General features: G+C 40.6%; 1 protein-coding gene across 1 annotated transcript in view; it reads right to left on the reverse strand.

Annotated features, from left to right (window-relative positions):
• The window catches only part of Supt3h (SPT3 homolog, SAGA and STAGA complex component), a 360,073-nt gene that overhangs the window by 55,487 nt on the left and 280,852 nt on the right, over nucleotides 1–23,734 (reverse strand). The window contains exons 8-11 of the mRNA XM_052192221.1: nucleotides 23,047–23,159; nucleotides 21,857–21,964; nucleotides 18,668–18,838; nucleotides 11,094–11,204 (exon numbers count right to left, since the gene is read on the reverse strand). Of these exons, the coding sequence (XP_052048181.1) occupies nucleotides 11,094–11,204; nucleotides 18,668–18,838; nucleotides 21,857–21,964; nucleotides 23,047–23,159 (503 nt within the window). The remainder of the gene's footprint in view (nucleotides 1–11,093; nucleotides 11,205–18,667; nucleotides 18,839–21,856; nucleotides 21,965–23,046; nucleotides 23,160–23,734) is intronic.

Raw genomic sequence — 23,734 nt, forward strand, 5'->3', positions numbered from 1 at the left:
TTTGCCAGTTTATTTTAAGTGTTCATTTCAATAGTTACATTTAAAATATCATCATAATCAGTACTACTACTTTCCTTTATCCCTGACTGAACAATCTATATTGCTATATTGTATTATTATATTGTAATTTTTTTTTGCTGCCCCATGTCTGATAACTTCTGATCTGCTCTCTGATGCTCTGAATTTGTCTGTCCTAGATACTTCATGTATGTAGAACCATGCAGCAGTTGTCCATGTTTGGATAACTCTACTCATCCTCATGCTTTCACGGTTCTTCTGGCTGAGCCAACCAGCCTCCTACCCTGAGTCCCAAGAAAGACAGACCCTGAGAACCAGGCTTCCTGCTGGTGGTGGCTGTGGGGAGAGGCTTCTTTACTTGCTTTTATTTACCTATGGGGTTGAATACCATTCTTGCAGCAGCCAGAGCACACAGGAATACACTCCTTTTCCCTGTGTTTCCCTTGACTGGATCTTGAGACTCACCCTCCCACCCCCTTTCCCTACCACAATAGGTAAAGCGATAGCATCTCTGGAGATAGCTGCTTTTCTTTGGCATAAAAAGGTGAATTTTCCTCCTGTGAAGAAACACATGGTGTCCCATCTTCAACCTGCTGCTGTCTCCCCCCCTCTCCGCCCCCATGGCAAAAAAAAAAAAATACAAGTTGGGAATGTCTTAACGGGGTAAGGAGAAAATGCCTCACTCGGAACATAGATAACTTGTGTGTGTAGGGACCTGAGATGTTTTGTAGAATATAGACAACTTGTGTGCATAGGGACCTGAGATATTTTGTAGCAGCATGTGGGGTAATTTTCCAAAAAGGGTTTGAAAACAAGATGTCTAGACTTTTCTAATTGATGGCTATGCATAAAAATGCATCATAAAAATGTGTCTGAGACTGTACAGTGGTATACCACTAACAAAGGCACTTTCATCGAAAAGTAGGGCTGTCTATATGATCTGTAACAGATCTGTGTTAATATTAAAATCATTTTGCTAATTGGTGTTCTTCAAACTGTTTGTCAATTGGCTGCTTCTAGAATGGATGCTGCTGCTTCAGTCCTTGCCACAGTGCAGTGTAGCTTCCTTCCTTTAATAATGACTGAGAGTTAAATAGAACTCCTGTTCCCACTGCAAGTTTTCAGTTTAAAACTTATGGCTTATAAAATGGCCATGTGAATGAAACATTACCTCATTGAGTACATTGCAAAGAACAATATTCTAATCTAAAACTTTTTCACTTCCAAGAAGAAAAATGCTCCCAAGGACATTTGTGGAAATAAGATTAGTTTTGTGTTAAAGTAAAATTCATGGAGATCAGATGTTTCATTTGTACTCTTCATAACAGCACCTACAAAATGATAATCTCCTCAATCAAGTTTTAAGATTTGCTCTGAAGTCTTGGAGCCTGGCCCCTCCTATGTGCCAAATGCAGGAGCTCTGTCTTAGTACCGAATGAGTTGCTGAGTACCAAGTCAGTCCTGCAGGCAGCTAAGACTGCAGCCTGATGGGAGGAACGGAGGGTAGGTCCGTTTCCGTCAATGTGTTCGATATGAACATTTCCTTTCTACACTGCTGTCACCCTGAGGAGACCCACAGATGAGTGATCAGCACTGGTGACAAAGCATTCACTCACTCTCTTGGTGGCTCTGTGGCTCTCTGTAAACTGACTTAGAGGTCACAGATCATTCACTTCCATAGGCCAGGGAGATTAAAATCAGATTCTGCCATTGCCACCACTGCTCTATAAATCTGTGCATCCATTTACTCGCCATTTATATGACGCTCAAAGTAAGCAAAACTAAACAAAGTCCTGTTTGTTACCCAGGGCAGCTCCATATGATTAGTGTACTTCCTTCATCTTACCAGGACAGGCGAGGCACAGGTTTCAATCAGACTGGGAAATATAAAATATCTTGGAGGGAGTTTGTTGGAGACTAGAACTGGATTAGAGAAAAATGGTCCATAATCTGAGAAAAAGAAGGGATGGGATCTGTATTGCTCCTGTATAGCCAACATGACCAAGAACTCCCAGGGTCAACAGACCTGCAAGTCTTCAAAAGAGCATTTCTCTAGAACTTGACTTTAAAGGAAGTATCAACACTCAGAAGTTGTGCCCTGATTCATGTTAAGACAGTGGGAGAATTCTCTCAACCTAGGATGCAAGACATGCTGGACAACTGTCAGGAAGGGTAGCCCCCAAAAGCTGTCCATGTAGCAGTACCGTATTTCTCTTTCTACCAGGGACCTTCCAGTTTCATAGAACAGGAGCATACATAAATGCCAAACACTGGAGCAGTAGATGGCTAGCCTTCTCATCCTGAGAGACATAAGGTCCTCCTTTAACAGATGTACTCAGTGTCCAAACACTGGAGTAATGGATGGCTAGCCTTCTCATCCTGAGAGACTTAAGGTCCTCCTTTAACAGATGTACTCAGTTTCCAAAGGTCATCTCAGGCATCAGCTTAAGTATTATCATTGGACAATTCTGTTGCACTTTACTTGTTTGAAATATTACATTTTCCCAGGGACAGAGTACAGTTTAAGATTGGACAATAATGCTCCGCCAGGAGGAACGCCAGGCTCGCTGAGAGTGGCAGTAGGAGCTGCTTCCAGGTAAGGAGCCTTTTGCACCCCAAGTTGGAAACCTATAATTAAAGCAAGTTCACAATGCATTTCCATTGTTTGGTTTTTCCTTTCAACCTAAAGTTTCCAACTCTTCTAAGCTCTTGTTCCTGGAAAAGCTTCTGGCAGAGACTTTTTGGAAGCCACAGTTTCTGCAGCTTTTCATCTTTTTACCATACCCTTCTGCCTCTAAGCTTCCCTCCCCACATGTGGTTAGTAATGCCACCACGGCCGGAAGTGAAACTTTGCTTAGCATGGACATGCTTGCCCACACAAAGGCAAACATGCAGAGTGGGGAAGGAGTCTAGTGTTCATGGATCTCAAGAGACTCTGTATATTTCTGGCTTAACCATGTTATCCTCATTCTATATGTCCTAAAAAGACATAGCAACAGAAAATTTCTCATCAGTCACAGAAAGTCTAACCAGTAGGTCTGGGTCTCCAGCTCCTGCTCATGTTAGCCTAGGGCCTTCCCTTCTACACTTCTTGGGAGCGTATCTATTACTATAATCTAGGCTTTTGAATTTTCTAAGGGTATTGATGATCTTTAAGGAAAATGCCCATTCACACTTTTTTTTTCTAATACACTCTATATATTGGGATTATGCTGGATGCTTTTTCAAAGGTTCCTAATACTTATTTATAATTTGCTAATTTTCACAAAGGATAAAACTATCACTCAAGCAAGTTTACTTATAATACTGAAAATCCATTAAAGACACTAGAAATGAAAAGCAGAAACTTGTACAAAATGGCATTAATAAAAATTTGACTTATTCTGAATAATTTCTTTGAGGCTAAACTCACAGGAATACATGCACACACATGAAAATTACATCTACTTCAGGGATCTCAGTGGAAAACCAGGGCTCGTGTCTCTGGTGCTCATTTTCTAACAACAGAAGCCCTACTGGTGTTGCCTTTCTGAAGAACACGCTGCAGGCCTGACTGACAGTTTCACCTGGGCAGAGCACGGGTGCTCCACATAAATTTCCAGGACTTTAAATGAGTCCAGGGAGTCTTTTGGAATAAATACCTCCAGGCTTGGTGGGCCCACTGCCAACCAGTCTCATTGTATTCTTTGCCTGAAATCATTTGCAAACTAGGATGCTGGGGTTTGTAGAGTCAACGTATTTTAAAATGCTTCCACTACATTTTATGCATAATCATGAATAGAGTAAAATTTCCCTCTACAATCGGATTGAATGGGGAAAAGAGCAGTTAGATGCAAAGTTTCTGAAGTGAGATACTCGAGCACATAAGACAGATTCAAAAAATTGCACTGGTGGTGCCAAATTCTAGAATTTAAGTTGGTCTCCTTACCAGCAAACTCACTTTTTAGATAAGTGAACTGGAGATGACTTGATGATACAGTTGGTAATCTACAAGATCAGTTTAGGGAGCATGTTCAATAATGGATGAACTTTTAGAAAATGGGCTTAAAGTGCTGCATCATTTTGTCTTGCTTAAGAACTGGCTTTTCAGAATGGAAAATAGTTTGACCTCACCATAAACAGCCACCTTCAGCCACCTTAGGCCACTGGCTGTGCTCCAGGGAATACCCAGGCCAGGGCAGCTGTGTAAAGTCCTCAAAGCTTGGCCTTTCTGATAAAATTTGCTTGCTTGCTTGCTTGCTTGATTTATATTATTTTAACGCGAAGGGCCTTGTTTTTCTCTGAGAAATGAAAAGATGCCTTCATATCAGATTCAGCTCAAGATGCAGCCGTATTCGTAGAAGAAGGGCTCCCAGCAGCAGTGGATGCCAAAGATCCCTTCTCTCTTGCTTTGGTCTTAACTTGGCACAGTGTTTCAGATGGTATTCATTTGGAATAAGGAGATCGATGACATCGCCTGTCCAATCCTCCGCTGTAAGTGGCTTTGCTACGAGTGGGTATGGGCAGAAAATATAAATTCTTCTGTCTGTAGGCAACCAAAAGCATACCAACTCATCTTGGAGTAATTTAACCAATAAGATGATTTAGAGGACAGTTCAGTGGCACCATTTTTGGAAGGCAAAAGCTTAGCAGAAGGAACATAAATCAAAGGTGACTGGCAGGTAAAGGATATATGCAGCAATCAGCCAAGCCATGTGCACACTGGCACAAATTCAATAAGATCATTTATAAAATTTTTAAGGCAGAAGTACACAAAAGGGGGTCTGGTGCTAACTAAATCCACAGATAGCTTACATGCCACTGAAATAAACACTTCCAGATGCGGGTGTACAAAACCCTTTTACAGAAAGAAATGTTTTCTTTCATAAATCTGAAGGAGGGACTTTTAGCAGAAAGGGCAAGAAAAAAATCTAAAGCTGAGACGAAGCCTCTAGAGCTGGAAGTGCTCGCTGAGCGGTGACTTGTAGCTAATGGTGAGGTCTGCAGAAGTCTCCAGTCTGAGGCACCAAGCTAGGATGACTAGCTAATGTGTCATTCCACAAGTTCGAGAAAACCTGGACTCCCAGTCAGTGTTCCATTGTGTCTTTCTCCTTTTAGGGACCAGGAATGGGGACAGAGGGCTTTCACAGCTCTCAGTACTAATCCCAGATTAGAGGAGGAAGCTGCTATACATATGCCTTCTATACTAAAACAACACCCAACCCCTGGTTAGATTACTGTCATCTTTGAGGAGTGCAAGACCAAATTCATCAGTGGATTAGAAAGTCAATTTGTTCATCAAACTAGCATAATACATGAGACTTTTGGGTCAGAAATGAATATCTCCATAAAATCAAACAGAAAGCCAGAGTGTCCTTTCCATTTTTGTGTTAAAGTCAGTTATGCATTAAGCACTCACTATTCATGCTCCTTAGCAAGCAAGCCTCCAGGGCACCAAGCAGGAATCCTCTGGATTAGTCTCCATTGAGTCTTTGAACTCATGTTCTCAGCAAGCTGCTGCACACAGACTTCAATCCTGAGAGCATGCTGCTTGCATGGTGGCACACACTATACACTTGCCACATTTGCTCTCCCATGAAGAATGCTGTTCCAGTTATTAAGCAGGACAAACAGCTCCTGAACACATTTTGTCTTCTTCATTGTCATTAACCCTACCCAAGGAGAGACTCTTCTGGCTTCCTATCACAACATCATGAAGTGGCCACCTCTCTGGTGGTTATCAGACCATCTCAGGCAACTCTCCCTATTACCATCTGAATTATATGCTCTAATGCAGCGCTGTTCAAATCCATTCCAAACTAAACTATTTCCTTGGTGGCATCAGCTATCTAAATTTTTAAGATAAGCCTAAGGTAGTGATCTTGTTTTGAGTTAGACTCTCCTGGGGCTGGGGAAGTAGCTTCCTTGGAAGAGTGCATGCTTAATGAGCATGCTCAAGTCTTGGATTTCATCCCCAGCACAACATGCACTTGGGTTTCATCCCCAGCACAACATGCACTTGGATTTCATCCCCAGCACACATGCACTGGGCATGCTGGAGGAGCATCCCTTTAATCCCATCACTTGATGAGGAGGAGGCAGGAGGATCAGAAGCTCAAACTCATCCTTGGCTGTTTAGGGAGTTTGTGGGGGCTACATGGGACTCTTTAAAAAAATCAGTCAACGGTCTTGGAAACCTTCTCTGGATTCTTGTCAATGCTGACTCTCACATGTGCCTGGGCAGCCATGCTGCTTTCCAGAGTCTTTCCCTCTGGATTTCTGCTCTTCCAGCCTCTTTAAAACTGTCACTCATTTGCCTTTGCCTGGTAAATTTGCTTCAAATGTAAATGACCCTCCAGATACTTCCTGGCTTGCTCAGCAGGATGAAGCTTTTTCTGATTCTGAGACACTGCCTTTTAGTCACAGGAGCAAGCAGGAGCATCTGAGTTCCCCTTTACATCAGCCACTATCAGCCCCACATAATTTTAACATCATTTGTAGCAAGTATTTACTAAATCAAATGGAGATACAACAGCCACAGGGAGGCTCAGGATATGGATGATGCTAACATTGATTCTTCCACTTATACAGTGTGTCATTGAGAAGGGGAAGTACCAACACTGTCTAGAGGACCACTACCAGAAATCAAGTACTGCCTTTAAAAATCCATGAAATGAGCTTCATTCTGTCAGAAGGGCGTGACTTTGAATTGCAGTCCTGGTAAATTACAAAGAGCAAACTCACAGCAGTACACAGGATGGCTTTTACTCTTTATTTCATTTTATTTTTAATTTTAGCCATTTGTGAACACACTGTGTGGGTGAGATGTCACTTGCCTAATCGTTAACACTAAAGTGAGGTCAGAGCAGGTAGAGACCCATCACACTGCCTTTAGATAATGGTTTCCGAAAGACAATACAGACTCTAGGCTGGCTTCCTTTTCTTTTTTTTCTCCTCTCCATGAACAGCATGCCCAGAAGAGAAAGGTTCAACAGGTATAAGTATTTACTTATTAAGTGCTTACCTACCTAATTAGTCTTAAATATGATCATTTGTGTTTGGGGTTGGACCAGGAATGCAAAGTATGAGTCAAAGCCAGGAACAGAGTCCCTAACTTCTCTACTGGAAACCCTGAAGTGTTTAAGTGTTTAAATTGGAACTGACAGCAACATATAGCGTGACTCTGAACTTCTGGAGCCAGAGAAGGAACTCAAAACCACTCCCTGGTACTCCACCAGGGACCAGGCCCAAATAGCACCTTGAACGCACCTGGGCAAATTCAGAGTCTGACACCAGGTTCTCTCATGACCTCTGCCAATAATCAGTCAAAATCTTTCCAGATCTGGAGCCTATTCCACATACTGGGCCCATGGCCAGAACAGCAAGTGACTCCAACCAGGAGAAAAGCCTACCCAGGTGCCAGGGAGACGTCACATCTGACTGACACATGGGCTCTGACTTTTCTCACAGCTCGAGGCCTTGAGGAGCTAGCATGTGGGGGTATAACGTTCAGTTCGTGAGTACACAGCCTAGGGGGCTTGGTTTAAATCAAATCATAATTACAGCACCAGCCAGAAAAACACTACATGATTTTTTTTTTCTCTGAACATTTTCTTACCTTGCATATGACCTTAAATATATGCTGGGCATCGTAAGAGCACCTATCACTCTTGGTGTTGTAAATTCTAAATTTATAACAGTTCACGTCTGTTGTAAACTTAACAGTGCAACTATGAGTAAGTTAAATACTAGTTCAACAATTCATATTTGTTGAGTAAAGCATGTGATACTGTATCAGAAAAAAAAAGCAAGGAATTCTTTGAAGTTATTTTGATAATTCTAGCATTCTGTGGAGTGTTCCTGTGTTTGAATTACTATCATTTTTGTGCTGCCCCAAATGTCCTGTCGCTAAACACACACACACACACACACACACACACACACACACACACACCATTAAAGCAGCCCAGCTATGTTGGGTAAATGATTGAATTACAGTGAGATGCTGACTACCACCACAAAATAAAGGTCCAGAAAGAGCACTCACTGTGGATGTTGGAGGAAAATACCAGTTTTTGGTAACACCAGATTTCAAAATGGGCCTGAATAATTTTTCGTTAACGACTTCCCCAGGTAAATTACTGCTGCAGGGACCAAGTAAACTGAGAGCTCTCTCTTTCTTCTCTCAATCTTGCTGAAGACACTAAATGAACAGATTTATGAAGCATCAGCTCCATTTAGAAATAGAGAATCCTGCTGTTATGCTTTCAAAAGCAGAAAAAAAGTATGAGTAATGAAGTCATCTAAATAATGGCTGGTGGGGCAGAGTGTGAAGGTGACAGTTAAGTGCCAGCAACCAAGAAACCTGGAGGACAGTGAGTAGAAATGAGATTTTAGAGAAGGTTGCCTAAAACAACACCTAAAAGTCATACACCCAAATCAAATGCAAAATGCAATGGAAAGAACAATGACTTTTCAAAACAACTGAAATTAAATTAATGGGTGCCTGCTTCATTAATTGAGTTTTTGGAGTTGTACACACATAGCTGCAGATGGTGGTTACAAAGCCATTCATGAGCTCTCTTGGCTGGTGATGTTATGTGTATGTGTCCTTCATGTACAAACTGATACTTTGTGTTACTGCTTTTATAATCTTAGAGTGCAGCAGGTTGTTACAAATGTACTTTAGGCTGATACCCAAATGAACTTACAGAGATCTCTCGACAGCAAACATGAGACCTGCACATGTTCCAATCAGACATGAGCCCAGTGCTGAGAGTAAGTGGACATAAAGTGTCATCTCAAACCAAGAATCACTTTCTGACTGCTGGGAGAGGGATAAGTGCCAATGGAGTTCCACTGGGCATCACCCACACAGCCACTTTTAAGGAAGGCCCCATGCCCAGGAGCAAGCGGCCAATAGGAAACAGACTCCATGATTTTTGGGTGTAATCTTTTTATTGTCTTACTCATTTTGTTTTGACCTTAATTTTTTGTATTGTCTCCGTCCCTCTTCTGAGACAGACAGAGAGAGACAGAGAGACAGAGAGACAGAGACAGAGAGAGGTTGATTGATTGATTGATTGATTGTTGGGGAGGGCCAGGGAGGAGAGAGTTTGGGGAGGCAAAAGAACATGACCAAAATATATTGTATGGGAAAAAAATCACTAAAAATTAAGAAAACAGACTTTAGCCCAGGTTCAGATCTAGCTCAAAGCAATTCTCATCTAATAAACATACAGCCAATCCTCTCTTCAACACTAATGATGGCATATGGAGATGTCTAATTACAATGCATCTGGAAAGCAGAACAAGTCATCTATGGCCTGGGATGTTCACTTGCAGCCACTATCAGAGCAGATGAGGAACTTCACAGAAAGCAAAGACCCCACCTGCTCTCTCCCCAAAGGTCTAAGGATCAGCCCAGTCTTCAAGGCTGGACATGCCGACTCTATTTTGTCTGAGTCACAGGATCGGGTAAACAGTTCCACGGTATAATTATAACACTTAAGTCTGCTTTTAAAAATGAAAACCTATCTCCTTAAATTGAGCCAATGTGTAGGCTATGTATATCAGCACTGTGGCTCATATACTTCGTACATCCGGAAGGCTCTGGATATAGGAGATGCAGTAACTCTGCTCTGTAATGTCCACTCAGAATACATACAGAGATTTTAACTTGCTGCAGTAGTGACCCTCTTGAGCTGCAGCACCATGGCCAGGCAGTGGCTAGGCTCCTGACATCGTAGGCTGTGTCCTAAATCTCCATGCAGAGACTGAGGTTTACTTCCACTGTCACCCAGCTTCAAGCACAAGCACAGCTCACAGAAGGAAAGACTGAAAATGGTTCCTATAAAACCAGCACTACAGATTTGAAAGCCAGAGAAGCTGTCCACTCAGTGTGAAGACCAATTCCCATGTGTAATGCCTACATCTGTTTTAGCTTCTCCTGATATCTGAGTAGAAAAATACATTATCCCCCTGAGCTTGTACGGGATCAGGTAACTTTCTGTGGAGCTAGAGCATGAGAGCATAAAATTCCACACATAAGCATGATTATGACCTAAATGCTAACTGTATCCCTAGAAGCAAGCCCCTTTAGTTGTCTTAAATGCTAAGGCAGAATCACAGCTCCCAGAGAGTATGGGCCATAACAGGCTTTCCAGCATACCCCAAAACACCTTGCAAGAGCATGACAGAGTTCATCCTGTGATTAGTGCAAATACACTCTACCCTGTAGTTCCATGCAGGCATGAGCCCCCACCATCAACACACACACCTGAATGTATGTATGTATGTATGTATGTATGTATGTATGTATGTAAAACAGAGTTTTTAGGATGGTATATTATCCAGCTTTATAAGAATAAAATCTCAACACGCTCCAATACCTTGAAGCACTAAGCAAACCGAGCTCCCTTTCTGAAGGTCGAACCCCATTTCCTGGAAGCAGAGAGGGAGCTGGGCACACTTCCATTAACATAAATAAAGATATAGGCGAGGCTATAAGATGAGCATTCACTTAGAACTCACACACAAACACACTCACTCTTAAAGCTGCTGAAATGTCAAGTCTTCAGCTCTCCATTAAAAACAAGCCCTGATTATAAGCCTTCAAATTATTTAAAGATGTGAAAGCCTGTCTGCAGTTGAGCCCTGTTCAAAGTCAGTACAGAAATCATTTCTTCTTCTTCCAACTCAAAGTATGTTTAGGAAAAGGACATCTGATAGAAGTGGCCGTGCCAGTCTAACCAACTCTAAATACAAAACGCTTCTAGCAACGTTTGGATACATATAATTTGACAAAAAAGTTTTGTAAACTTAAGCTTTGAAAAAATAGAAACTATAAGCTCCAACAAAAAGCTTAATATGTAATTGAAAGAAAATAATATTTTGTAGAAAAAAGTTGCCCTTCCAAAAAGAGACAAAAATGACTAACTTTTATTTCCCAAGAGAATTATGCTACTTTTATACAACAAAATTACAGCTGCCACAAATTGCTTTCAACAATTCCATCGCTTCTTCATTTGACCACTTGAAAATCAAGATTCTTTCAGATTATAAATATAACTTTTTATAACTCTGTTATTACGCACTGTGAATGGGGAGAGAGGGCCAATCCTGTGGCCGTAGCGTCGCATCGCCTCTCTGATGTGGCAGGGCTGGATGGCATCGCTGTGAGCCTCGACACCACAGGCCGCAGTGCTCTGGGACAGAAAAACACATAAATTGTTACTAAATCAAAAACACACAACAGAACTACAGTGTATAAAATATGAAAATAAACCTTTATAAAATGGACCATTTTCCCCTCAGGATGCACATCGCTGTCGCCATATACTTCATCTAACAGAAAGTTCCATTAACAAATCAAAGATGACCTTTCTATGACCCGGGCAGAGCAGACCCACCAAATGCAATTTTTATGCCTCCAATATTTCACCCAAGCTTGCACGTCAGGTAGGAGCACGGCCACTTGAAGGCTGCTGAAAAGTGTCACAGGGGCTTGCTGCAAGACCCACAGGAAGCTCTTTTTTTGGAAAAAAAAAAGTTTAAACATTTATTATTATAAATGTTTCTTGGGATATTCTTGGGCATATTTTTGAAATTACTTGAGTTGTGAATTTAAAATGAAAAATGTAAACTGGCCACATATTTGTCATATTGCAACTGTCATAGAAGACCATTTAATTTGATTCCTAATATTTTAGGTGTCCTCGGGATAAAGTAAAATAAAACCTTCCTATTTTATCCCATCTATGAAAGGCATGCTTAAAATCACAAAAAGTCACAGAAAGATTATGAACAATGAGAACATTAATACAAACTCAAGAAACTACACACACACACACACACACATGCACACGCACACGCGCACACACACACACAGACATATACACATATTCGTGTGTATGTGTGCCTGTCTGTATGTATATTATGTATGTGTGATACAGTTTCAAACAACTAAAATGCCTTGTGAACTCTTAATGAATAAGAAGGCACTGAGCTCTCCTAGTTGGGCTGCAGGGCCCAGCTCCTATGGGTCCAGGTCAGTCTATCTGTTACCAGCACTGTCAGTATCTCTGGGTATTAGGCATTTTTTTTCCATCTGTAAATTAGGATAGTAATTCTGATAGCATCAGTCAGACCATCAACTAAATACTAAGAGGAAGGATATTAAGTCAGTCTCCATGGTATTGTAATGTGTTCTAGAACCCATTCATAGCCACATCACTTGTTACTATCATATGTTTTCCTGACCTACAATTACTGCAATGTTTGGGATACTCTACAAGTTTGGCATCATAATTCCTCATAGGGAATATAATTCTGTGTGTAGACCTTCTAAGGATTAGAGTTTCAGAAGATCTTACCAAAATGAAGAGGCACATCTTTGATGCAACAATTTTACCTTTAAGAAATTGCTTAATGATGTATTTACATGTGTACAAAATCATATGTATAAACACACACATGAAGAGTTAATCTACTGCTGTTTGGGTTGATAACTAAAGGCTTACCAGTAGAAATGGACAAATAAAATATGACACGGGTGTTTGAACAACAGAGATGACAAACTTTATGGAGGCCTTCTAGAACCATTCTGAGTGCAATTCCTAAGATACGTTATATGAAAAATAACAAGATGCTGAGCTGCTGCTTATTGAAAAGAAAGACTGACTAGTGCTTATCCGCTTAAGCTTGGGCCACCTCTGTGAAGATTCAGTGACTATAAAACCAGGGCTCTCCTGCAGGGTGAGTGGCTGGCTAGAAGATGGGACAGAGGAAGACTTCTTTTTCATTATCATTCCCTGAAATTTGAAAATATACTTTTAGTCTACATACAAATTAGTAAAACAATGAAAGTTCCTGCCAAACCAGAATATCTGCTAGTTCTCCAAGCTGAACTTAAAGAATTCCTTTTTTTTTTTTTTTTTTTTTTTTTAGACAGGGTTTCTCTGTTTAGCCCTGGCTGTCCTGGAACTCACTCTGTAGACCAGGCTGGTCTCAAACTCAGAAATCCTCCTGCCTCTGCCTCCCAGAGTGCTGGGATTACAGGTGTGTGCCATCACCACCAGGCTACTTAAAGAATTCTTAATTCAAAACAAACCAGCTTTTGACTATTTTGTAACAGAGTTCAAACAAGTCAATTGGAAGCCACTGAGAATCTCTCTCTACCTCTCCTGTGTCCACATCAACATGGACTAAGACTTGCAACTTGACAATGCTATAAAAGAATACAGTATTTCTTTGAGTGTTTCTCAATTCTCAGTCCATTCATTTCACTCTTGGAATATATACAAATAAAATGCAGCCGCTGGGCCCCCATATGAAGGCAATGCCTCTTCAGTGTGTCTGCCTTGCTTTGTGCCTCACAGTCTGCCTGCAGAGCCTGTGCCTGTCAAGGAGGTGGCAGCACATAGCCACTTGTGGGAATGCATGTGAGTACTAAGTTGCTGAATTTAGATCCAGCAGAGAAAAATCTTGCAGTAGGATCTCAGACACTCAGGTCAGCATCCTATGTGCTAAGTGAAGTCCCAAGTCCTTCCTGAGTATAAGTCCCCTGTGGTATTCCCCGAAATTCACTGTTTCCTTTTTTTTGCAAATTGGATTTAGTTTTTATTTCTTAACTAGTGGCAAAGGCAAGAGTTCTGCTAAATTCACCAACAAATTTGGTTCTGTTTGTACAAGGTTTTGCCCTGAATCTCTTAACTTTGCAATAGCCATCAGATAGGACCTGGAAACACTCAAGTCGTGACTATATGGTCTGAATCTGCTTGTCTGCTCCAGATTTCTATGCTGAGATCTTAATGTCCAATGGCTTAGGAAGTAATACAGTTGTGAGGGTGGAACCCTCACTCCTACCCTCATGTGAGATTAGATTGACTCTGTGCATGAAACCATATGCACACATTCACTAGTCAGTGAATTTGCCAGCACCTTAAATTTGGATTCTCTAGCCTTTGGAATGTGAAAAACACATTTCTCTTGTTTTAAGCCATAATGTTTATAGCAATTTTGTTGTAGTAGCCTAACTGGACTATGGCAAAACATAGATTAAAAATGATCTCTCCTTGCTAATTAAAATTTTTTTTACTTATTTTTATATGTATATGTATAGGTATTTTGCTTGCATAGTCTGTGCCCCACAAGCTTGCAGTGTCAGCAGAAGCCAGGAGGGGGTGCCAGATTCCCTGGAACTGGAGTTAACAGAGGGCTGTTAATTGCCATGTGTGGCTGAGGTTTGAACCTGGTCCTCTGCAAGACTAGCCAGTGCTCTTAATCATTGAGCCATCTCCAACCCTTCTGACTGCTATTTGTAAATGTGGAAAGAATATGCACTGAATCATGCTACCCTTAAAAAAAATGAAGTTAACTTCATCTTTATAAAAATTGGAAGCATACTGTTTGAGAAAATGCCATTCAATTTTCATTTTATCAAGTGCCTGCTCACCTGCCATTATCAGTAGCTGCTAGCATTAACATGAATAAAGTTACCATGTGCATTTCTACATCATCTTGGTTTGCCCACTGAGTTCATTGAAAGAGAAACTTGGAACTTAAAGTTTATATTCCTTGTAATGTTTTGCCACTTCAACATGGACCTTATATCAATATCCAGTTTCATGTAAAGGTGCTTAGGATCTGTTCACATTAAAGATTTATTCCACATTTGGAAATTATAATTCAGTAGTGTTTCTGGTATTTTCTAATCTTATTCAAAGATTTTTAGGAAAAATAACAATGAAAGTATTTGTTCTCTGTTACCAAGAATTGTGTATGTGGCACAAACACATGAAGAGTGTTAGATTTATTTATCCGTTCATTTTTCCATTCTTATCATCCCCATATTTTAGGTATTGCCCATTTCCAAAGAGAAAACAGCATACTTTGACAAATATGGGGTAGTGGTGCCTACAGAGCATTAGCTGAGGTGTCTGTGGCTTAGCATTGAGGCTTTACTTCCTTTAGGACTGGGCTAAAGCCTCATGTCGGGTCTTCTTCCTCTCGGCTGCATTCATACACCAACTGTGTATTTTCTCACATCTTACATTTCTTCACTCAGGGACTGATGCCAAACAGTGGATGCTTGAGTGTTAGAGGGAGTCTTCCACATTCCCCAACTGACTCTCGCCCTCCTTTAGTCTTGTTAGTTACTACTGTACAGATCCCTTAGCATTTTGAAATCTCAACTGTGATAGATGGAACTCATGAATACATAAAACTTCTGCTGACCCTGGATCTCTAGAGGTGTCGGAGGCTGTGGCTGTTCTGATTCTTCTAAGATGAAAAACTCTGGACAAGGTAAAGATGGTCCCATTGTTTCTTCAAACTTCCTCTTAAGAGTGACTCAGGGTTTAGGGGCCTTGAGTCTCAGGCTACTGTTTCTTATTCTCTCTCCATCTACACTGGTTCATGAGATCTTATGCTACATTTGAAAACTCTCCTAAAAAGAAGCATGGTGAAAACTTAGGCCTCCATGCCCATTCACCAACCATGTAGTCTGTATCAGGTGCTTTTCCTGGGCTGCTGTGCTCAGGAGACTCTCAGATTCGCATCCTGTTGGGATTTGAGGCCAAGGTGGATATACTTTGACCCAAAGTCATAGTATACATAGCATAATTTTCTCATCTCAGTTTTGGGGGGATGGTTATAGTTAGAATGATAAAGCTATATAATTAAGAAAAGTTTATCTTGAATCATGGATATTGAAACTGGAATTTAATCAAGGCAGAGATGGGAAGGAATAACTGAATTTAAAAATTCAAATATTATAAACATCATCTTTTCTTAACTTTTCCAATGTTTACCCCATTTAATAAATAGGAGTGAAGACAAAGAATATTTCCAAGGTTTGATAAACCACAGAGATGGCTAAATATCCAATCTTTTGATTTCTGGTACACAAGGCTTAGAGTATATATTATTTATAATTTACCCACTGAACATGACACTATAGGTTTTGTTAACATGAGACATATTGTGAAAGATACACACATTATGAAACGTTGCCATACTAGCATTATTATTTTTTAGTGAGCATGAAGCTTTCAAATTTTCCATTATTCAAAAATCTTTTTTCCACTTTTTATTGGTTATTTTATTTATTAACATTTCAAAATTTCAAATTAATACATTTCAAATGTTATCCCCCTTCCCAGTTTCCCCTCTACAAGCCACCATCCCCTATCCACCCCCCCCCATGCCATCTTTAACTATAGCCAATTTGCTGTACAAACTGTCTCTTGAAATTTATTGCTCTTATCTGGTAAGTCCACATCTCGGAGAGAATGTATTATTTTTCCATATAAAGAACTGCACAATTATGCCACCATGACTGATGGTAAGAAAGTTTCAGTGAGAAAATGACAACACACATAAGCAGCTGACTATAGAAAGCTGTGTGCAGATACACACAGAGAGAAGTAATTAGTGATATTAACATGAAAAATTATTAGTTCTAATATGACTGATTTCCATTTTAGGAGAAATCAGATACAGAGTAGAAAACCTAGACTGTGAAATACTCCAAATTTAATAGTTTTAATAAAATCAAGAAAGAAGTATTTAAATATTCAAGTGAAAAATTCCTAGAATTTCAAAAATGTATAAAGAATTATTCTACATATGTACAATTATAAGTTTAATTATAATCGCGTTCATTTTCACAAACTTTGAAAAGTATGTAGAGAACTGTGCAGCATAGGAGAGCAACAATATGCATGTGTTGGTTTAGAATCTAAAACAGGGGTGCTAAGACAGCGGAGTGGCAAGATTCAATACTGAAAGGCAAACCGATCAACCTAGATTCTATAGTGAAATTTGTTTCAGGAATAAAAGAACAGATACGTTCAGAAAAACGGACACCAAACAAACCATAACTTGTCTGACTGCACCTAATCTGAGTTGAATTGGCAGAGATACCACAAGGCTAAGAACAGCACCTGACTTTCAGGCAACAGTAATCAAGATGGAAACAGTGATGAAGACCTTGCAGATAAATCAGTGAAACAGTTGGAAGCCCTGAAAAAAAAAGATCATCTTGATGTGCAGCCATTTGAGAGTCTGAGGCAGGAGGATCAGGAGGTCAGCATAGGAGGCAGAGTGAAACCCTATCTTTAAAAAGGTACCATTAAGCCTTCATAGGACCAATGACCTCTCCTCCCATTGAGGCCTGACAAGGCAATCTCCTCTATACATGCAGCTGGAGCCATGTGTACTTCTTGGCTTAGTCCCTGGAAGCTCTGGGGAGTCTGGTTGTTGCTATTGCTCTTCCCATGAGGCTGCAAACCCCTTCAGCTCCTCCAGTCCTTTCTCTAACTCCTCCATTGGAGGATTGCCTTATCAGGCATCAATGGGAGGAGAGGTCCTTGGTTCTATGACAGCTTGACAGATGTTCCAGAGTAGGGGAATTAAGGGCAGGGAGGTGGGAGTGGGGTGGGTGGAGGAACCCCTCATAGAAGCAGCAGGAGGGAGAAAGGGATAGGGGCTCTGGGATGGGGGGGAACTGGGAAAGGGGATAACATTTGAAATATAAATAAAGAAAATATCCAAAAACCCATAAACAACAGAAAAAAGAAACTTAGAGGAAAAAGTAAGAAAAAAATTGAAAAAAAAAAAAAAAACCAAAGGGTACCAGTAAGACAATCAACAGTAAGTACAAACTGAGAAGATGTACAAGAGCAGGACCAACCATTGCCTAGAACACATACAGAACTCTTACCAGTCAGTACTACCTCCCCACCCCCAATTTCTTACCACTGCACATGTATTAGAACTGTTACAGTAAAATCACTGATAAAAGCAGGCAGGGAGAGATGGGGATTGGGGAACTGGGGACCGTGGGGGAGGTGGAGGGAGGGAGGGAGAGAGGAACTGCACGATGGGTAAAGGAATGACCAGATGGATATAATAAATGTTGGTATAGTAATTACAGTAAAATGTCAACTGTATTTATAGAGTGTAGGTATAGTATTCACACTAGCATTCTCTTAACTTCTCTTTTTATAATAGAAAAAACCAAACCAGTATCTTGTTTTATGCATAGTGTTGGACTGCAGTTCAAAAAATGGAGTCATGTGAGATTTCTGGGTGTTTGTAAGAAAACTCCTAGAAACTAAGACAAGAGTCTTATAACCTCTTCAAAACCCTGAAATTGTTCCTTGATTATGCTTCTGTGCCCCTCCCAGGTGAAGAGGACAGGAGTGAGTTTACTTCAGATTATTCATTACCACTAGTTATCATCATTTGTTTATATGCCTCAGGAAAACAGGGTTTTGCCGTGTGTGACTTATCCACCCTGGGCATCTTGTCCTGTGGCTGTGCACTTTACTCCTGTGACTCCTCTTACCCTCCCAGCACAAGCTGTCTGATGCTCTGAATAAAGGTAGCAAGTGTATGAGGCTTCGGTTTATCTCCTTTATCAGCTCCATTCTCCAGGTCCCAGCACCTTTAGAGTGGCAAACAGCATACAACAGTTCTTTCAGGTCTGACTAGCATGACTATGGGTATCTTAGCTATAAGCTGGCTGCAGCTTAAATTTTGAGCTGTGAGGGGGGAAACCCATAACACATTCTTCATATCTCTAAAAAAAATATTTCTGAGCCTCTCCATTCTCTATTAAACAAGAAAGAAAGACAAAAATACAGATAGAGAGAAAGGCACTGACCTTTTTCCTCTTCCTCTGCTTGGTTTTGGCAGAGTCTTGTCCCATGCTCCCATTCCCCAGGGAACCAGATGCAGCTCTACCTGAATGCTGTGATCCAGAAGAGGGAGCTGTTGGTGTAGGAGGAGGTGTGTTCTCAGGAGAGTCTGGGCTGGACTTCAGACAGGAGGACCCCTGCATAAACACATATGGCTTTGAGATGAACTAACTAACCTCATAGAAATAGGAGAATGCCACTTGTGTTTAATATTATTTATAGCTTAAATATTTATTCTTATCTATTAGATAGAAATGGATGTCTTTCCCCTAAAGTTCCAGTCATAATACTTTTTGAATAAAAATCCTTCCACTGTTGCTTCTAAAATTTCTGTTAACTCTGTAGGATACCCATATTTCTTTCCTTTCCTTTCCTTTCCTTTCCTTTTCTTTCTTCCTTTCTTTCTTCCTTCCTTTCTTTCTTTCTTTCTTTCTTTCTTTCTTTCTTTCTTTCTTTCTTTCTTTCTTTCTTTCTTTCTTTCATTTTTTCTTTTCTTTTTTTTTTTTTTTTTGGTTTTTTGGATTTGGTTTTTTCGAGACAGGGTTTCTCTGTGTAGCCCTGGCTACACTCACTCTGGAACTCACTCTGTAGACCAGGCTGGCTTCGAACTCAAATCCGCATGCCTCTGCTTCCCAAAGTGCTGGGATTACAGGCATGTGCCACCACCGCCCGGCAGGATACCCATATTTCTACATGCTTTTCCTCATTCTACTAATCACATGAACCATAGCTCTCTATATGGACCAACCATTCTCTATAATGCAGACTTTGTAGACCCTTTGACCAACTCAGGTATGGGTCTCAACAGCATTTCCATGATCAGACTGTTCAGACATGCCATCAAACAAGAAGAAATAAAGCTGACTTTGGTTGAATATCTTTTGCCCCCAAATGCTTGGGATTAGTTTTGTTTCAGACACTGGAATTTTGAAAATGTATTCTGGAATATCTGTATAACTCCCAGGGATCATGTCTGCATGTGTGTAAACCATATGCTGAAAAAAGATCTAGATAGTACGCCTTAGCACCGCTCTCACATTGCATTTGCTAGTCTAGTGTCAGGAAGACACCCTTAGCTCAGTTCCGTAGGCAGTTAGTGTTTAAGGATGACGCATCTTTAGATAAGATGAACTCAGACAACCTGGTGACTGATTACAATACATTGGCACTAATGTGGGATTTTCTAAAACCATCTCTTCGAACTTATCACCCTATGGCCAAGATCCCTGAGTTAGTCTTCGATAATTCTAAGTCTATACAACTAGAGCTTCCTATTAGCTCTCTTTAATGAATTTGTTTCCTCAGTTACCCTCTCCCATCCCTTGTTCAACTGTTCTTTTGCTGCCTCTGAGGCCAGCACATTCCTTCTCCCTTTCCCTCACCAGTTCTCATACCTTCAGCACTTTGATTCTGACTAGAGCATTCACATGCACGCAACACAGAGGTTTATTTTAATTCTCTCGGTTGCTTATTTGGAAGTCAGTGTACACGAACTCAACTTCTATACTTGTTCACATACTTGCTTGTTTGCTTTACAAATCATTTGATCTCCCTGGACAGCTCCTATCATTCTCCAGATGCCCAGCTGGCCCAAATTTGGCACAATCCTTCATGATTGGATGCTGATTTGCAATGCTGATGAGTGAGAATTCTGCCTTAGCAGGGCATTATCTCTGTGTTTTATCAGGTAATAAAAGGCAGGAAGGAAGACAGTCTCTATGAATGTCTACTTTGACTACCAGTCACAGGGGAGAGAGGCTGGATGCCAGGCCAGGAAAAAGCTTGAGGCTGACACTGACAGTCTGTTAGGATGCTCTTTGAGGCTCATGCTCCAACCTCCCAGAGAGCCCAGGAAACCCAGTACACACAGGACTTTTTTTTTCAACTGCTCTTTAGCTGGGAAGAGCGCCTGTGGTTGTTGAGCAGTTGCCCGGGGCGGCTCGGCCACCCTGGAGAAGCAAGCAAGAGGGATGGGGATGTTGGGGGTGTTTTCTGAGACTTGCAAGCAATCACTTGAATGTTAAGGGAAAACTAGGTTGTTATGTTCACAGTAAATTTCCTCAATTAGAAATGTTACAACAAATTTGTCTGATGTTAATGGAAAGCACACTATACACATACTCATAAAGCATCAAAGACATTGTAAAGGGTGCTCTTTGACATCATAATTGGGGTTTGAAACATAAAGAAAATAAAGAGTGTTTAATCAACTAAGTAAGCTTTAGGAACTTTTAAAAGCATGGTGACTGATAATGATGTATGACCTTTTTAATGGGTATAAACATTTCAATCCCTACTTGGATTTCAAGCCAATATGATTCTCCAAGGGCTATGAAAAGGAGTTGGGTTGACTTCTGGATTGTTAATAGGATGCTAAATGGGCATATGTTATAGTATAGTTCTACACATTGTAGTAAAGAATTCATAACTTGGGGTCCACGGCAAGTCCTTAGACTAACAGAATGGCTCTAAACAATGCAAAGTTACACTAAAAAAAAAGTTGAATGAAAATAAGAGCATGCCCAGAAAGGAATTTACAAGATTTCTCTTGTAAGGGACCCAAAGAGGTCCTTGGCAAAAAAATACATCCCAAGTATACATCTTAGAAACTATTTGAGCTACCACCCTTACCCACGGACAGTAACAGGAAGTAGATTATGCTACTAAATGGGCTTTGCCGTGCTCAGGTTATACATTTCAGCTAGCTTGTTTTAAACTCACTCCGTAATTATACCCACAGATGTGAACCTAACCCTTCTTTTCTATGGTCATTGTCATGAATGATAGGAAAGTGCTGTTTTTGTTATTAAGAAACTCAAATGTATTCAACGTGTTTGGTTTCATTTCTGGTTGTCAGGCATATGGTATTAGTAGAGAATATTTAAGAAACTGAAAATGGTGCACAGTTATGCAAAAGGTTACACCTGGTGAGATTTTCTAGTCTACAGAAAATGTCCTATCAGTACAAAACAGATCTCACAAGAGGAGCCAACCATCAAACTGAAGATATATGGAGCTGTGGTATTATAAATTGTTGAAATAATTTAGCATATGAAATGCAATGTTATGAATAACTGATAGGAATTATTACATGATATTAATCTACCCTTCAACAAAAGCACAGATGTGCTCTCATCAGATTTTCTGATCCTCACCTCAGCAGAGTTGTGGTACTGAATGAAGGTTGCAGAAATGGCATGGCTGAAGGGGTCCCCTGCCTTGGACACCATATCTTGCCTCACAAGAAGAGCCAGATCCACCAACTGAGGAATAGAGTAACAGATAAAAAGTCACACAGCTGGAAATAATCATCACTGCCACAGAAGAGGCACTCAGTAACACGCTCAAAAGGGTACTGCTAGTAATATTGTCTTCCATCCGTTTTGGACATGAGCACAGCCTCTCACTGACTGCTAACTAAACCAACTCACAATCATAAATGACATGCTTGATTTTCTAAGGGAGCAGCTTTCAAACTTCATTTTGTTATCAACAGTAGCATTTTAAATACGGATTTCTGGGCTGTGAGCCCTGAGATTCTAGGCTAGTCTAGAGGTTTCCATTCTCAAAAGGGGCTGAAAAGGGCTGAGAAGGGGCTGACACTGAGGCCCAGAGACCATAGCCAGAGTGAGCTAACCTGGAGTGCCATGGCCCTACGCCTGCACATTTCTGGAGATCAGAAGGCTTCACACACTTTGAAATTCACTTGTCTCAAAGCTCAGAAATAAGCTCTTGAACAAGACCATTGAGGATGTAAGAGTCAAACACGGAATTCCATAACTAGTTAGGATAAAGTTGAAGGGACAGATGCTTTAAATACATTTGCATTAATTCACTGAGAATTTCATTCATGCAAACAATGTATTTAGTTCATGTTCACTCCCGACTCTTCTAGCTGCCATGTCTACTCCCCGTGTTTGTTTTAATAACCCCAGGCTTCTGGGAGTTGGGCCATCCACTGGAGCATGCTTAACCGATTAGGACAATAACCTTAAATAAAACTGATTCTCCCTTCTATAGACGCCGTCAATTGTGAATGACTCTTCAGGGAGGGGCATGTGAGTCCCTTGACACCTCAAACTAGAATGTGAACTGGATAAAGTCCGTGTGGGTCTAGAAACAGGAGTCTTAAAAAACATTACAAAACAAATTAAAAGCTTACAGCCCTGAGAGCTAGTGATGTAAAGGAGCATAGCTCGATTAAATTCTAGAACTTAGGATGTGTCTCAGGAGAAAGTGTTCGGGGTCTCATTCCAGCTGGAGCAGCAGGTGGAATGAGAGAGGGGCCCACGGTCCTGGGATAGGACTCAGCGGGAACAGCTGCAATGACAGCGGGGGCTCATACCTGGGCCACTGTCTCATATGCCAGATAGGCCAGAATTTCCATAGCGATAACATTGGGCTTTATCTCCATGCTGCTGCAGTCCAGCCAATCTCGAAATTTGGAAGCTTTTTTGGCTATTAATTAAAAAGAGAATAAAAAGTTTTAATTTTTAATATGCTTTAGCCTTCACATGACCACCAGAAATTGGAAATATTTCTCCTGCAAACGTCATAGAAGAAATAACACCCATAGAAGTAATGTTTAGAAGGTTTTTCTTAACATCTAAATTTTTAGTCCCAAGAAATCCAAGTTGGAAAGCTTGGTCATGAAGCAATAAAATGGCTTTCTTCTCGTTACGGTGGATGGCACAGTAGGTACATCATGCTGTCTCTCTATGGTGGAGGGCATGTTCACACCATTCCTTTTCATCATCATGTGTCTTACAGTGCTTCAGAATATGCTACTATTGGCCAGAGTTTTAGTTACCATCATAGAAAAGCTGATTTCTCCACACAACTTTTTCTTTTTGAAATAAAATTCTGGAAGAAAAAGTTATGACAAAGGAAGACAGAATAGAAACTGCATTTCCATTCCTTCTCAAAATGTTACTATTAAAGTTGTGAACTGAGAATTCAACAAACCATTGCTAGCCTGAGATAATCCATACTTATGTCTTTGCTGACTATGGAGATGTCCGAATTCTTAGGCC

The sequence above is a fragment of the Apodemus sylvaticus genome, chromosome 9 (assembly GCF_947179515.1).
Source record: "Apodemus sylvaticus chromosome 9, mApoSyl1.1, whole genome shotgun sequence".
Classification (NCBI taxonomy): domain Eukaryota; kingdom Metazoa; phylum Chordata; class Mammalia; order Rodentia; family Muridae; genus Apodemus; species Apodemus sylvaticus.